The sequence below is a fragment of the Aspergillus oryzae genome, chromosome 7 (assembly GCF_000184455.2).
Source record: "Aspergillus oryzae RIB40 DNA, chromosome 7".
Classification (NCBI taxonomy): Eukaryota; Fungi; Ascomycota; class Eurotiomycetes; order Eurotiales; family Aspergillaceae; genus Aspergillus; species Aspergillus oryzae.
The window spans coordinates 1,871,719-1,886,042 of record NC_036441.1 but is presented as its reverse complement, the minus strand read 5'-3'; the positions used below and the strand labels follow the sequence as shown (position 1 = coordinate 1,886,042).

At 47.0% G+C, this 14,324-nt stretch overlaps 4 protein-coding genes across 4 annotated transcripts; all 4 read left to right on the top strand.

The window, feature by feature from the left end:
• Nucleotides 1-19: 19 nt before the first annotated feature.
• AO090011000735 (uncharacterized protein) lies at nt 20-472 on the top strand (the record flags this gene model as incomplete). The annotated part of the gene is made up of 1 exon (XM_001826267.3): nt 20-472. One exon carries the CDS (start codon nt 20-22, stop codon nt 470-472), a length of 453 nt encoding a protein of 150 aa, XP_001826319.3.
• A 3,110-nt stretch (nt 473-3,582) lies between these two features.
• Nucleotides 3,583-5,644, top strand: AO090011000734 (uncharacterized protein; the record flags this gene model as incomplete). Its single annotated transcript, XM_023233080.1, has 2 exons — nt 3,583-4,890; nt 4,952-5,644. 2 exons carry the CDS (start codon nt 3,583-3,585, stop codon nt 5,642-5,644), a joined length of 2,001 nt encoding a protein of 666 aa, XP_023093618.1.
• Nucleotides 5,645-6,311: 667 nt separating this feature from the next.
• Nucleotides 6,312-7,202, top strand: AO090011000733 (ankyrin repeat domain-containing protein; the record flags this gene model as incomplete). Its single annotated transcript, XM_023233079.1, has 2 exons — nt 6,312-6,945; nt 6,982-7,202. The coding sequence occupies 2 exons, from the start codon at nt 6,312-6,314 to the stop codon at nt 7,200-7,202; spliced, it is 855 nt and encodes a 284-aa protein (XP_023093617.1).
• A 2,464-nt stretch (nt 7,203-9,666) lies between these two features.
• Nucleotides 9,667-11,517, top strand: AO090011000732 (uncharacterized protein; the record flags this gene model as incomplete). Its single annotated transcript, XM_001826264.1, has 1 exon — nt 9,667-11,517. The coding sequence occupies one exon, from the start codon at nt 9,667-9,669 to the stop codon at nt 11,515-11,517; it is 1,851 nt and encodes a 616-aa protein (XP_001826316.1).
• Between the last annotated feature and the right edge of the window lie 2,807 nt (nt 11,518-14,324).

Below are 14,324 nucleotides of genomic sequence, written 5' to 3'. Positions count from 1 at the left end.
GCACTATCCCGAGCAAGACATGAACAGGGTCAACTGTCACCTCCTCGGGATCTCAATCAATGGGACAATGGCCAGGGATGAAAGGACCATGTCGCGTTACAATGTGGCAAACGTTACCACAGTGATGACACTCATAGAACGCATCCTTCCCGTCGATGGTTATACCTTTACATTGCTCGTGCCATATCTGGGCCAAAAGAGCCTGTACATCGAGGCCCTCCAAAGGCTTTCTCAAAGAACTGGCGTGGCCTTTGAACATCTCCCAAAGGTCCTCACGATCGATACGGCCCAAGGCCACGAAGCGGACGTCGTACTGGTAGATTGGACAGTCACCAACTCGGAGAGGCGCTCCGACCTTGGCTTTCTTCAGGAAAATCGTCGGGTTAATCTGGGACTTACCAGAGCAAAGGGCTGTCTTCTCTCTGTCGGCAACGAAGATATTGCGTCTGGGAAACTGTCCAATCACCTATAGTTTGGCAGCAAGACAATGTGCAAGTACGAGCTGGTTGAGCACTGGAAGGATTTGTTGCAGAAGGACGTGGTCATGCGCATTGATATTCAGGGCAATACTCCAGATGTGACTAGGCGGTGATCCAGATGTCCCACTTGACGATCCGACCGACGATAAGATTCTTGGTCCTTCAAAGGTGGGTTGGGGGCCTTGTGACGACGGAGGAAATAGTTGGCCTGAGAAGGAAAAGAAGGGCGAAAAAGTTGTGCGAGAGAACTGGTAATCTTTGGACGTCCTGTGACGCTTTCCCTTGCTGTTATCGGCGTGTTTTGGTTTGGAAAATTGGCGGTGTATTAGCCATGCAATGGACCTTTTGATGTACTACTCTAACGGGAATCTTGGCTGGATTAAGTGGATGTTAAAGGGGTGTTTCTACTGGTAGCTAGTACAATCACAAAGCGTTGATTTTCCGCTCTCTACATTTCAACTCGGCTTAATACTAGGTAGCTATATCAACGATGTAGGTAGGTTAATGGTGGGACGAAAGCGAGCCAGCAACTGCATCGGTCATAGTAAGTACGATGTGTGTATGTGTGTTGACTTCGAAGACAAGAACAGAAATCGCAGTAATCGAGATTTGGCTTAGATATGTAGATTTGGATAAATACGAAGGTCTTGCCATCCAAAGACACTTAAGCTCGCCCACACGCTAATACATCACCAACACCTTGTCAATCAATTGGTATCAATAGAGTCACCGGTCATGCATTCCGTCAAAAGCCAATAGAAGAGACCCAGACATCACTTCCGCATACTAAGTGCTGTCAACTACACTATTCCACCATATATTTGCGCTGATTTCGTTTCCTTATGAATCAAACCGTGCCAGCCCGAGGTACGAGCCCAAAATCAGTTGGTCCTTGACCACTAAGCCGACGTTGCTTATTAGTCTCCATATCTAACACCCCATGACACGCGGAACCCTCCTTGTAGTTGAACAGCCTCGCTGCCCGATGGTCGTGGCCGAATTTACAGTGACTCGGATTCAACTGGGAGAGGAAAAACATGACACAACCTCTCTTCTCGAGGATCTTCGGACAGGAGACTAGTAAACCGTGGATATAGGTGCATCTTTCCATGGCACAGATGATGGATTCATGTTCTTGCATAGACTATTATCTTGCAGAAAATATGTTATGAGTACCATGTCAGTAACAGGCAAGGGACGAGAAACGTGAGACTGACCTCACATCGTCTAAGAAACTTGCAATCTGCCTGATTGCATTTCACGCCTGCCAAGTCGGCCGGACACATGATTGTGATCAGGTCGGCTGTCTCTTGTTCGCTAAGGTTTGCGATGTTTATCATGCCTAAGGCTTGTTGAGTTGTGGATGATTTCTCTGATTGGATACTGATTTCCGTCTTGTTTTTCTGTGATGGCGCTTCCAGCTTCAAGGTTGGCGGTCTCTAAAAGGAAGGCCATCTGTCAGTCCTCATGTATTAAAGAATCATCTTCGACACGATAAGACGCGACGTACCTTCACGCGTCCGGCCTTTTGGGTGGTCTTCGTGAGTGTGTCATCGCTGGTTTGTCCCTGTGACACCTTTTGTACCGTTATGGTCTGCAGATTAGGCTTTTCAAGTAATATGGACTGTACGTGTTCCTGCGCGAAAGTAACGGTCAGAGTATTTTCGAATGGACCGTGCTTCTCGATAAGTCTAATGAGGCGTCCGAGGTCTTCATTTGCCAGGGGTAGCTAGTTTGTGTCAGTTTCGATAACGGGGCTTTGTTGATATGGTTCGCGTACAGATAGCTTGATGATACTAGCCAGTGACTCCGCCATGGTGATTGGAGAGATCCCTGATGGAAAGGGTATTTTGCTGTGTGAATAAGGACAGTAGACTGGAAGGCTTGGAGGAGTTGAGACAGCTGTTTGGGGAGGGCAGGCATAGTGAATTACAGGTAAGGAGCCATGTGGGCAGTGAATGGTGGAAGGAGAACCCGTATACTCGACACTTCTATCACCAAGAATCCACCTTGAAGAATTTGAGGCCAATAAGCCATTTCTGTTTTCCATGCGCAATCGCGAACGTTTTGCCTTTATTACTGTTTTATCACGTAGGAATATCGACTAATTCATCGTTGTATGTCTTTAGTGAGCGAGCTCACATATCAATATCCCTATCAATCCAAACGCGCACAAGCCTTCCTTATGCACCAGCTATATGGATACTGCTAAGAAGGTATAATATCTCCTGGATTTGCGTACAAAGGAACAAAAAGGTGGCATTTAACAGGACTCTGTAGCACTTGAACTAGGCAACTGTCAGGGATAACTGGGGCGTGGCAACATCCAACGCACCAACTCTACAAAAGATCTGTAATCGAGGTCTGATATATTCCAGACAGTTATTTCGTCAATATTAACAGCTCAGACACATCCTGTGGGTGCAGAATTACCGACAATATCTCAGAATCCCGGAAAACAGGGGAGTTGTTTCGTATACGGTCGAATAATGGAGTGGATCTGTTGAATAACATTTACATTTGGATCTCACGCCACAGATACGAGAGAGTTGCAGTTGCGTGGCGTCTCTATATTTTTGCTTAATTTTCCTTCTTGATTTATCCCCTCGCTTATGCTTATACCGATTAAGGTTGACGATCCTTGGGTCCGGGGAAAATTCGTTGATGTCAATGGCGGAAGAATGAGCGATTAAACGGAGCAATCAATGGTTCTGGCCCTAAAAATTCGCCTCCCTTCCTTCACGCTGTTGCCTCCTTGATCCTGTCGCACAATTGCGTCAGGATTTTCTCGAGTGAAATCTTTGGTACTGAGTACTTCCGGCCTATAAAAGCCCCACAGGAGCTACAGTTACATGCTTTTTGTAACGCTTACAAAACTAGGGCGTAGTGCCGGCAAAACCATTAAAGCCATGAGAATGAGGCATTTCTCAGGGTATCCGCAGCCACTCAACTTTGACCTCCTCACTTCACGATGATCCCACAGTATTTATTTTAGACATGTTACTCCTGCTCACTGCCACGATCGTGAATTTTTCCTTCTCGTCCTTACACCCGTGCCGCAGACCTTCTGGAGGGTATTCCGCGACTAGACCCTCTTCCCTCCATGCCCCCCTACCCTGAGCCACAGGCTGATTCCTCTCCCCTACGACTTCACCATCATTATTTTTATATCATCATCTGGGCTCTGGTGGCTTCAATCATTCTTTACATTCCAGGGGGTCTAAGTTTTGTCGATGCCTTGCTTCTCGCCTCCGGTGCCGCTACCCAAACTGGGCTCAATCCCATCGACCTGAAAGATCTGCATATATCGCAACAGATAACGCTATGGCTGGTCCCTATGGTGACCAACGTAGTGTTCCTTCATACATTACTTGTTTTGATCAGGATTTACTGGTTTCGGAAACGCTTCAAAAGTGCCATCCGTGAGGCCAAAGCAGTATGTCACAGTCAGCGACAGCGAATGAACCAGGCACTCGACTATGAAGCCCGAAGGCCGATAGGCTTGAACAGAACTATTACGGATACGACAGATACGACTACTACTGCATTTGACTCTTCAGATAGGGACGACGAAGAGCAACCCCTACTCGGAAGTACGGACGACGAGATCTCCCCTGGAGCATCTCCCAGGACACAAGTCGGGGATCAGTCTCCCGTCGGTTACCAAACTTTCAAGCCAGCTGCCATAGGCCCTTCTAGTCCACGTATCACATTTTATGAATCTGACAGGGACCTTGAAGCAAGACAGAAGCGACGATCCTCGTTTTCCCGTCGTCGCTCGTTTTCTGAGGCTGTCAATGAGGCTTTCCCACGGACAGACAGCCCTAACACGCCTGTTTTGCCGTCGTTGATGTGGCAGCATTCGATTGCGAGCTATTCCGACTGGGATGAGGATCAGAAGGAAGAGCTAGGAGGGATCGAATACAGGGCGTTGAAAACATTGATGGTCATCTTGGTCGGGTACTTTCTGGCTTTCCATCTACTCGGCATTATCCTGTTTATTCCGTGGATTATGACGGACTCCAAGTATGGAGGGATGGTCAAGGACATGGGCTTGAACAGACCGTGGTGGGCAGTATTTACTGCTGGTTCAGCTTTTCATGATCTAGGGTATACTTTGAGCCCCGACTCCATGGCTTCGTTCCGAAACGCCGCATTTCCACTATTAGTGATGACCTTTTTGGTGGTTATCGGGAACACAGGCTTTCCGTGCATGCTGCGCTTGATCATCTGGTTGATATCCAAATTTACAACGTACGGGTCTCCGTTAGACGAAGAGTTACATTATTTGCTCGAACATCCCCGACGATGCTTTACGATGCTCTTTCCTGGATCAGAGACGTGGAGACTAGCAGGTGTCCTCCTCCTGCTCAACGCTCTGGACCTTTTTGTTTTCTACACACTTCAAGAGGTGAGTTCGACATCGTATAGTACGTCTGCGACATGTCAACTAAGTAATGATGTCCCCACAGAACCCACAAAGCAATCCCTTCTCACCCGGTCTCCGTCTCGTAGACGGGCTATTCCAAATCGCCTCCACCCGAACCGCCGGCTTCTCAATCACCTCTCTCGGGACACTCCACCCCGCAGTCCAAGTCTCCTTCGTAGTAATGATGTACATCTCGGCGTTCCCAATCGCAATCGCCATCCGCAAAACTAACGTCTACGAAGAAAAAAGCCTCGGCATCTACGACGACGAAGACAAGCCCAACCCCCACGGCCTGGCCGCCCACATCCAGCGCCAACTCGGCTTTGACCTGTGGTACGTAATGCTCGGGTTCTTCCTCATCTCCGTCACAGAGGGCAAGCGGATCCAACAAACCCACGGCCGCGACTTCGCGTTCTCTCTTTTCCCCCTTCTGTTCGAGATTGTCTCCGCGTATGGAACGGTGGGGCTCTCGTTGGGCTATCCAAAGACGGAGACGAGTCTCAGTGCGCAGTTTAACCCGATGTCGAAGTTGATCATTATTGCTATGCAGGTGCGGGGGAGGCATCGTGGTTTGCCGCATGCGTTGGATCATGCTATTTTGTTGCCGTGTGATGTGCATCAGGATCAGCATGGGGAGTGGTGGTGGAAGCGGTGGTTGAAGCGGAAGAGTTCGAATATTAGCAATTTCTTTTCGCATGGGGATGCTAATGAGGATATTGAGCGGCTTGCTTTGTGAGACTGTCATTCGGCATTAGGTACGATACTGATATCAATACCTACGGCATTACTGACTCCGTGAATATGGAGTTCTAAAAATAAAAAAGATTATATTTTTGTTGGAATATTGTAGATCGCCCCACAGAGTGTCCTTTTCGCTCTCTATAAGAGCCATTCAAACATGTTTTGGTTGCGGTACCTGGCTATACACATAATGTACTCCATACTACTCCGTGAATGAAGAATAATTAAGATCCACTACTGGGTAGCCTGCGCCACAGTGTTACTACTTCTGGTATGGTGTGTATACTGGTCATGTGATGATATGGAATTCAGCTGAGGTTGAGATCAAACTCTTTTCTCTCCTGCTTCGTTTTACCCAACGACCTCACTGCATTTATTATTCCAATCAGTAAAGCGGATATATTTAATCAGAGTTGTTGAACAACTGTAATCACAAGACTACTTCTATCCTTCCAATGCCTCTCCTCGACCTTCCAAATGAGGTACTGCTTCTAATCATTGAAAACCTCCCGACTGCGAAGGATGTTCTCTCTATGTTATTGACAACTTCCCGTGTCTACGCTATTCAACGAATGGTCCCGCTATACAGTCATGATATTAAGTGTTCTGGCTCATCACTGTCATAGTACTCCAAAAAAGGACATATCTCAACTATAGAGACAATGCTTCAAAGAGGCGCCAATATAGACTGCAAAGATAAGAATGACTGCACACCACTGATATATGCTGCATCCAATGGAGATGAAGATTTGGTTAGATTGTTGCTCGAAAAGGGTGCTACTCTAGAGAATGAAGACTATACGGCCTCCACAGCACTAATATGCGCTGCCAAAAATGGACACGAAGGTGTTGTTAAGCTACTGCTTGAAAAAGGTGCTTTCGTCAATCGTATGGATTGTGGTGATTGTACATCCCTAACATATGCCGCGATGGAAGGACATGAGGGTGTGGCCAGACTGTTACTTGAAAAGGGTGCTAATCCGGAGTATGGAGATACGAAGGGTTATACCCCATTAATTTGGGCTGCTAAGAAGGGCCACGAGAGAATATTTAGGCTGCTAGTCGAAAAGGGTGCGAATATCGAGCACGGAGATGATAGCGGTTGCACGCCACTAGCATATGCTTCTAGCAGAGGACATGAGGGCATTGTCAGATTGTTACTTGAAAATGGTGCCAATCCTGGACATGGAGAGTTCATTGATCGCATCATTGATTGCACACCACTGCTAATCGCTACTCTTCAGGGACATGAGCATGTGGCTAGGTTACTACTTGATAATGGTGCTGATATCGAGTGTAAAGATGAGGAAGACTGCACACCACTGATATGAGCTGCTATTCAGGGACATAAGGGTCTAGTCAGCCTGCTGCTCGAAAGAGGTGCCGATATGAACTGCGAGGATGAGGATAGTAATACACCACTGATACACGCCGGTAAGAATGGAGATAAGGTTGTGGTTAAGTTACTGCTTGAAAAGGGTCCTCCTGATCTGGAGCGCAAAAACTGGCATCGCATGACAGCACTCGCATGTGCTGATGCGAACGAATACTAGGATGTGGTGAGCCTGCTGCTTGAGTATGGTGCAAAGCGAGAACAACTTCAACCACCAGACCTATCAGTTATACAGTCATATTATTCAGCCTCATACACAAATGAAGATGATGAAAATGTTTAAAACTCACACTTCTAACATCTCCTTTGGTTACGTGAGCTTTCGCGATGGTCTGGGCGCCTTCTGTGTCACTTGTGCCTTGAGGCTATCATCATTACTCATGAACTGGGCTAACTGCCACATTGGCTGTGATCGACTCTCTGTGACAATGATTCCGTCGTGTTCGGGCCTCTGCAGAAGGGGCATAAATTCGCCAATAGGATCTACAAATGGCATGTAGGAACTATGTCTTGAGGAGCAGGGGATGTCCTTCGAAGTCTCAAGTTGCTTTGGCATTCGTTATTTGTCAATAACAGCCACACCCGGAGCCAAATAGAAGCGACAAGTCTACAGACAGATGGGAACTAGAATTTTTCAATTTTAAAAGCCCCTAGGCACCTTCTCCCTCGGACATGTGGTGCAATCTTGGATCTAGAGCTACATAGAACAATAAATCGATATTGCCCATTTCGAAAACAACTAATCGAATAAGTGATGTGACTGGCTTCGCTTTTCACGAACCAATATGCACCATTAGCTATGGATGTTACCTCATTAAGACGACCCTCTCTTGAACAAACCTGATAGGCTCTCCTTCAATCGTGAGCGAGTCATGCAACGACAATCAATGTCGTGCTCTACTGCCCCACATAGCGGGGTAAAAGCCATAGCGTTCAAGGCTTCAATATGAATCAAAAGCCCAATTTCCAACCAATAACGTTTGGACCTCATTCAGAATCAATCATCTTGGAGTGGGGCGATACTTGAGGAACGGTACAGTTGACTCAGTCCCAGTTTTAATAGGCCCATAACTAGATAACATGAAGACACTAGTCTATCATATGTGATATCATACAGCATATCTTATGCCAGAAAAACAGATCAAATGTGCTTTTGGTGTGGTGATCTTCACAACTCTCTGGCAGATTGCAACTAGCTACTGAACATGACCCAGCCACGAGACTGATCGTCGCGTCTACCATATCTAATCAGAGAGGCACTGATGCCTTATGATGGGCTACTGGGTTTGTTAGTGCTCAAGTTACTACTACCGATGGAGCCTCACTTTAGTCTTGGCTGTAGGAATATTGATCCGAAGGGACAAGGCTGTACTTGTTTGGGTTACTGAGTACGAATCTTTGCAAAGTCACCGGATTCTGCCGAAGAGCGAGCCGAAGAAAGGGCATAGTCTATCACATGATGGGCTAATTCTAGACCTCTGCAATGAAAACATGCAACATCACAGTCCGGTGAATAGAGTATGCAGCATAGTGGGCCAGTGTACTAGATTGAAATGCCTCACATAAAAGGGGTTCGGTTCGCGAAATACTTCCTCTCAGGTGTTAGCGCAATTGCCCACGCTCGGTACTCTTCACACCCCACCCACATCATCCTACCGATGTGAGCGTGATGCAGTGCTTTCTTCACTGTAGATATACTATGGCCAAAATGTATGTATGTATATACACGCATGCGGCCCGCGCGATTGCCGGCGCGGACCGTCAACGTAAAGTTGTGGCTAGTTGAGGATATTGTGCAATGTATGAGTAATTGAAGATCAGATATATTTTTATTGTCCCTATCTGTACCGCAACAGGCCGTGTTATTGATACTCTGTGGTGTTCAGCACCACTGTGCACTAATTCCCATATTTGAAGCGTTCCACGTGGAAAGGAACCCATTATGCCCCTTGCTTTAGGATACGACGATAGCCAATGATGCCGCAATAGGAGGGAGAGCCTCAATAGCACAGACATCGGATCGACATACTCTGGGCTATCTTGCTAGTAATCCTGCCCAAGAAAGAAGTCTAGATTTAGCTTTTCTTCGTCTCACGAGCTAGGTCTACGAGGGCTGCAACTTCCTGCATCATGCATCTGGGATGTAGCACGCGGAGTATTGTCAACACGTTTGCCAAAGCATAGTATAGCGTAACTCGGCCCTGTACGCGAGGCTTTCACCACTCTAGAAGGCGCATTAGACTTCCAGTGCTCATGAGGAAGCTAACCGGTCATCAGATGCTCTGCTCAGAACTACATGTGCAAGCTTCATCGCATATGATTTGGCGCTTGCTATTGTCAAGGGAGGTGTTTGGACCAGCGACAAACCTTTATTGGAGAATCTTCAGACATACGAGGCTGGACGAATATCCCTCATAGCAGAATGAACTTTGGTATCCAACCCACGCAATGCCACAAAGCGTGTCATCGTATAAGTGCTAATAGATCTCAGACTATAAATACCACGAGGATCCCTGTTGTGACCCGCTATTCCGTCCAGACCAAGTTGAAGTATTGAACAGTCCAAAGTAATCAGCTCCAAGCCCTATCACAGAACTCATATACATTTCCCTAATCCAAGCACCATGCCAACTGCACACACAGTAACAGTACACCCCAGCCAATACACTCCAGGGGCACGTGCGTTCAAGGTATCGACCAGCGATGCCCCGCTGAAAGACCTCAACGCCGAAAGCCGACACGTTCTAATCATCGGCGGTGGTGTCAGCGGACTGCTAGTCGCATGGATGCTTCTCGACAAGGGCATCCGAGTGACAATTCTTGCCAAAGAGTGGGCACGCACTTGGGACTTCGGCGAGCCCCGCATCACTTCACAGATTGCAGGGGCTTTGTGGGAGATGCCCCCCGGGGGATGTGGCTTGACTGAAATCGAATCTCTGGGTGCTGGCTGGGCTACTGTGGACCATTATCGAGAATGGGCTATGCAAAGCTACAACTTCTACATGAAGTATGCTGAGGTTTCTAATGAGCATGAGAAAGGAGGACACTCGTTTGGTCTCTCTGTTGCCAAACTTCATCAATTTTTCTATGAGGATGTTATCACTTCGTGCAACACAAGATTACCAAGGAGCGAACATTATGAGAAGTATGCTGCCGTTAATACGAGGATTGGCGATGTTGAGGTGTACCCGGACAAAGACGCAATCGCACAACGATTCAACAAATCATTTATCAATCTAAGCTATGGTGGAAAAGAATTCCAAAGCGGTTATACCCATAAGGCTCCGATTATCAATACCGACAAAGCCTTAGCCTATCTCATGGCCCTTATCCAGCGAAAAGGGGCAACACTCGAGACCCGAGAAGTGAAAGATCTAAGACAAACCGGCCAGAGATTGCTGATAGACTACAAAGCGGATGCTATTGTCAATGCCACAGGTCTCGGCGCTAGAGATCTAATCAAGGACGATGATGTTTACCCGGTTCGTGGCGCTATTCGCCGCGTTGAAAATACACGCCACAGCAAATTCCGTCATCTAAATGACGCCTATTTAGTTCCTGCACAAATCGGGCCCGGTGGTCTCCCTTCCAAGACCGTGTTCATTGTACCTCGGAACGACGATATCCTCTACGTGGGTTCCATCATACAGCCACATAACGGTAATATGAACTTGACTCCTGAATCGCCCGAAGTCCAGCAGATGTGGGATCGGGCAGGAGAGTTTATGCCCAGTTTGAACCATGCAGGCTTTGTGAACCATTTCCCTTTCACCCAGGGCTTGCGGCCATTTACCAAGAAGAATGTCAAGGTCAGAGCTGATGAGGACTGTGGATTTCCTCTCGTCCATAACTATGGACATGGAGGGTCTGGGTGGACACTAGGCGTGGGAACTGCCCAGTGCGCGGTCCATATTGTCGAAACGCTTATCTATGATCAAGATAAAGCTGGTCTTTTACATGTGGTTGATTTGCAGACAGATTGGTCTGGCAGTACAAAGGAGAAATTCTCCAATGCAATCAGAGGAACCCTGGGAGCAAGTGAAAAAGCTGAACTCTTAGAGAAAATTCGGGCTTCAAGTTTCCCACAACCCTACAAAAATCGGCTAACAAACGTGGTTAAGTCGTGGTCTGCGGAATTGATCAAGGCATCGGCCAAGGTTGGCAACCAGACGTTGACAAAGGTCGGCGACAGGCTTATCGATGATAAAACTGGTCTTTTAGAAGTGGTTGGACTGTCAGATTGGAGCGATGAGGAGAAGGACAAGTTTCGAAATACAATCAACGGGACCCTGGGACCATCTGATAAAAACGAGCTCTTGGCAAAGATCCAGGTTACCACTTCTTTACGATCTGACAAAGTTCGGCTCACAGAGGTCGTCGAGATGTGGTCTGCAGAATTACTCAAGGCGTCAGCCAAGGCTACCAACGGCGCTATATATCCTATTGGGGATACTGTGTACAAAGCACGACTTTAGTGCCATTGGTGTTTTAATCAAGTGGAATTGATATATCCTGGTGGAGATAATGTCTGAGAGACCTAGCACCTAGTATCCTAGTTTTCGATTGTTTTGTTTACTAGCAGAATAAATAGTAGACTTTGGCTGAACCCATCATGAATTCAAGGTCTGGGCCCAAAACCAATATAGATAACCTACACATTACCCAAGCTATCAGCATGATAACTATATGCCACTACAGTAAAATCTGACCGAACCATTCTTCTGGGCGGACGAATGTCGAATCAAAGTGTACTTGAGAAACAGCTGGGTTTGAAATGCCTATGGCACTATCTCAGAACGCAACACATCCAACGGACTTATAAAAGCAAAACTGAATGAGAATCTGCGAATCCCTTTCTGAATGAATAAATTCTTCCTCCTTTCCAAGTTCCCTCTTTGCAACACTTCACAATGCCACCATACTCCTGGGTACAGTTAGCTTCTCTTCAACCATCATGACATAAGGGCTTACCTTGATGAATTCCCATACGAACTAGTTCCAGTAAGAAGCGATCGCATTCGCAGATGCACCGTCGAAATGATAGCATTGTCCAAGCTTGAAGTCCTTGGTTGTGGAATCCACATAGCCATGTCTAATGGCCCCAGGAAGGCTGCCGCAGTTATCGGGCGCGAAGAAGTACGCGAGCTGTCGGTTTCCCCCCCAGGTTGTGATCTTGAAAGACTTGAAACCTTTAGGCCAAGTCGCACATGTGTTGTCCCAGGTGTTGACGCCCGATTGGACGGAATCGCCGCAGTTGGTGTCACTGTAAGTGTCCATGACGAAGGCGGATCCGCTGGCACTGAGACCAGCCATGATGGCGACGGCGGTGATTGAGAAACGCATCTTGAAAAGATGAGAGATTCTTGAAGTTGGAATGATAGAGTATTAGATGAAAGACGAGGCTTGGTTTGCTGGAGTATCTTGAGCTGATGGGTTGTGCAGATGTAGAACGGCAGAAGAAGGGGTTTATATACTTGAGGTGCTTTGGCATTTCTCAATAGAACAAAAGTGTATAGCCTCGTCGGCACAGTACTATAACCTATTAGATACACAGACACGCGTAAATATGTAAGGCCTCCTAGATTCGTTCCTAGAGCCCAACAGAGCCAAGGGTAAGAACAACAGAAGCAACGCAGACGGTATCTAATTTGTTCGTATCACTCCGCCGATCAATTGCTGCCGGGGCCCTTGGACACCTTACTCGTCGATCACTGCCCTGACATAGCGGTGTAAGGAAGAATTGACAGGCAGATATTGACTATTGAATATTCAAGGGGCTCGTAAGTTAATTACCAAGCCTGGAAAATAGTCAGCCAGTGAGCAGCTGCAGCCTTCACACAGGAGCAAAAAGACGCTCCGGGCTGGATGGGATCGTCGCTATTAGGCCGTCTGGGGGCAGGGCTTGAACCTTGGCAGGGTGCCTTAAAATCCATTTTCTTTCCCATTCCGGAGAACTCGACAGTTTCGGGCATCTTGGGCGTCTATCACTAGGATAGCTGGAAACCTTGATCTTGACTTCATTCCCACGCTCCTGAAGCATAACAAAGTCGTTCAGCCTTGCCAGGGGGCTAACATCCTTTACCTAGCACTTTTAGTAGAGCGCACATTATCTCCATAATAGAAACGAATGATCATGATCTATACTCATCGGGCAAATGATCACTACAACACAACATATAATTGACACTTGGGTCTTGATTAATGTCTTGAGTTGTCGAAACTCTTCTTTAGGGCACAGGGACCCTGGACGCCCGGTCAGCAAGGAATGAACGAGGCTACTGCCTTCTGAAGCTCCGCCCCGTTCCTTCAGGCGATGAATTATCAACAGATCAGAATTTCAGGCAACCAGGACGGACTATTCTCGTATTCTCTGGGGAATGTAGATCATCCTTTAGACCAAAGTACGGGAGTGCATAGTACCAGTCACATCAACTTCCTTTGTACTCCGTACATGAATCCAGTAACAACCCCGTGTAAGGCTTCTCGCCCACCGAGAAGTCCACCCGTGACTGGGCTTTCCCCCCTGCTTGAGAGTAGTACTACTACAATCATTTGTTTAACCACGTTACTAGAATTTGCAATATACGTTATATCCAACTATACAGTCAAACGCTCATCGGAACACGAGCCGCAGGCATTGGGTGGTGCGACAACAGCCATAAGTTCCCCCACACATTCCTGGGATCCCTACGGATTAAATATCCGGGTTGTCATTGATTGTCAACCCAGCATTCATTAAAATGATATAAGCCAACATACTGAATGTTACATGTAATCCCAACTTGATGCCTATATGTTGACGCTGCCTAATTAGGCCTAGCGCTGTTGTTCTTCCTAAGTGATTTCTTCCCAAAGTCGTGTTGATAGATTCAAGCAACTCAGTCACTATTTTAAGTGGCTTGATCAACTTCCCCTGTTAAAATTATTCTTTTGCTTCAAGGGCGAATGGATCTTCGTATCTATACAGAACCCAAACCCGACCTGTTAACCACTCTAGTCCAGACCGATGATGGGTTCTGCCGAAGTTAGCATAGTACATATTTACTGCGTCGGGCCGTGCGGGTTAGGGTTCCTCGGCCTCGGAGATATCTCCGAGACGACTATAAATATGCACACACAACAAACGAAATAGAATTCAGTCGTCTATAGATACGCTCGTAGATAGTAATAGTTCTCCAGTCATATCAGGATCACATTGCGAACCGACGCGACTTTTACTTTGTCGGAACGTAACTCAACCTACGGGCTCGGAAACTAGTCACATTTTCTCACTCGACCAAGA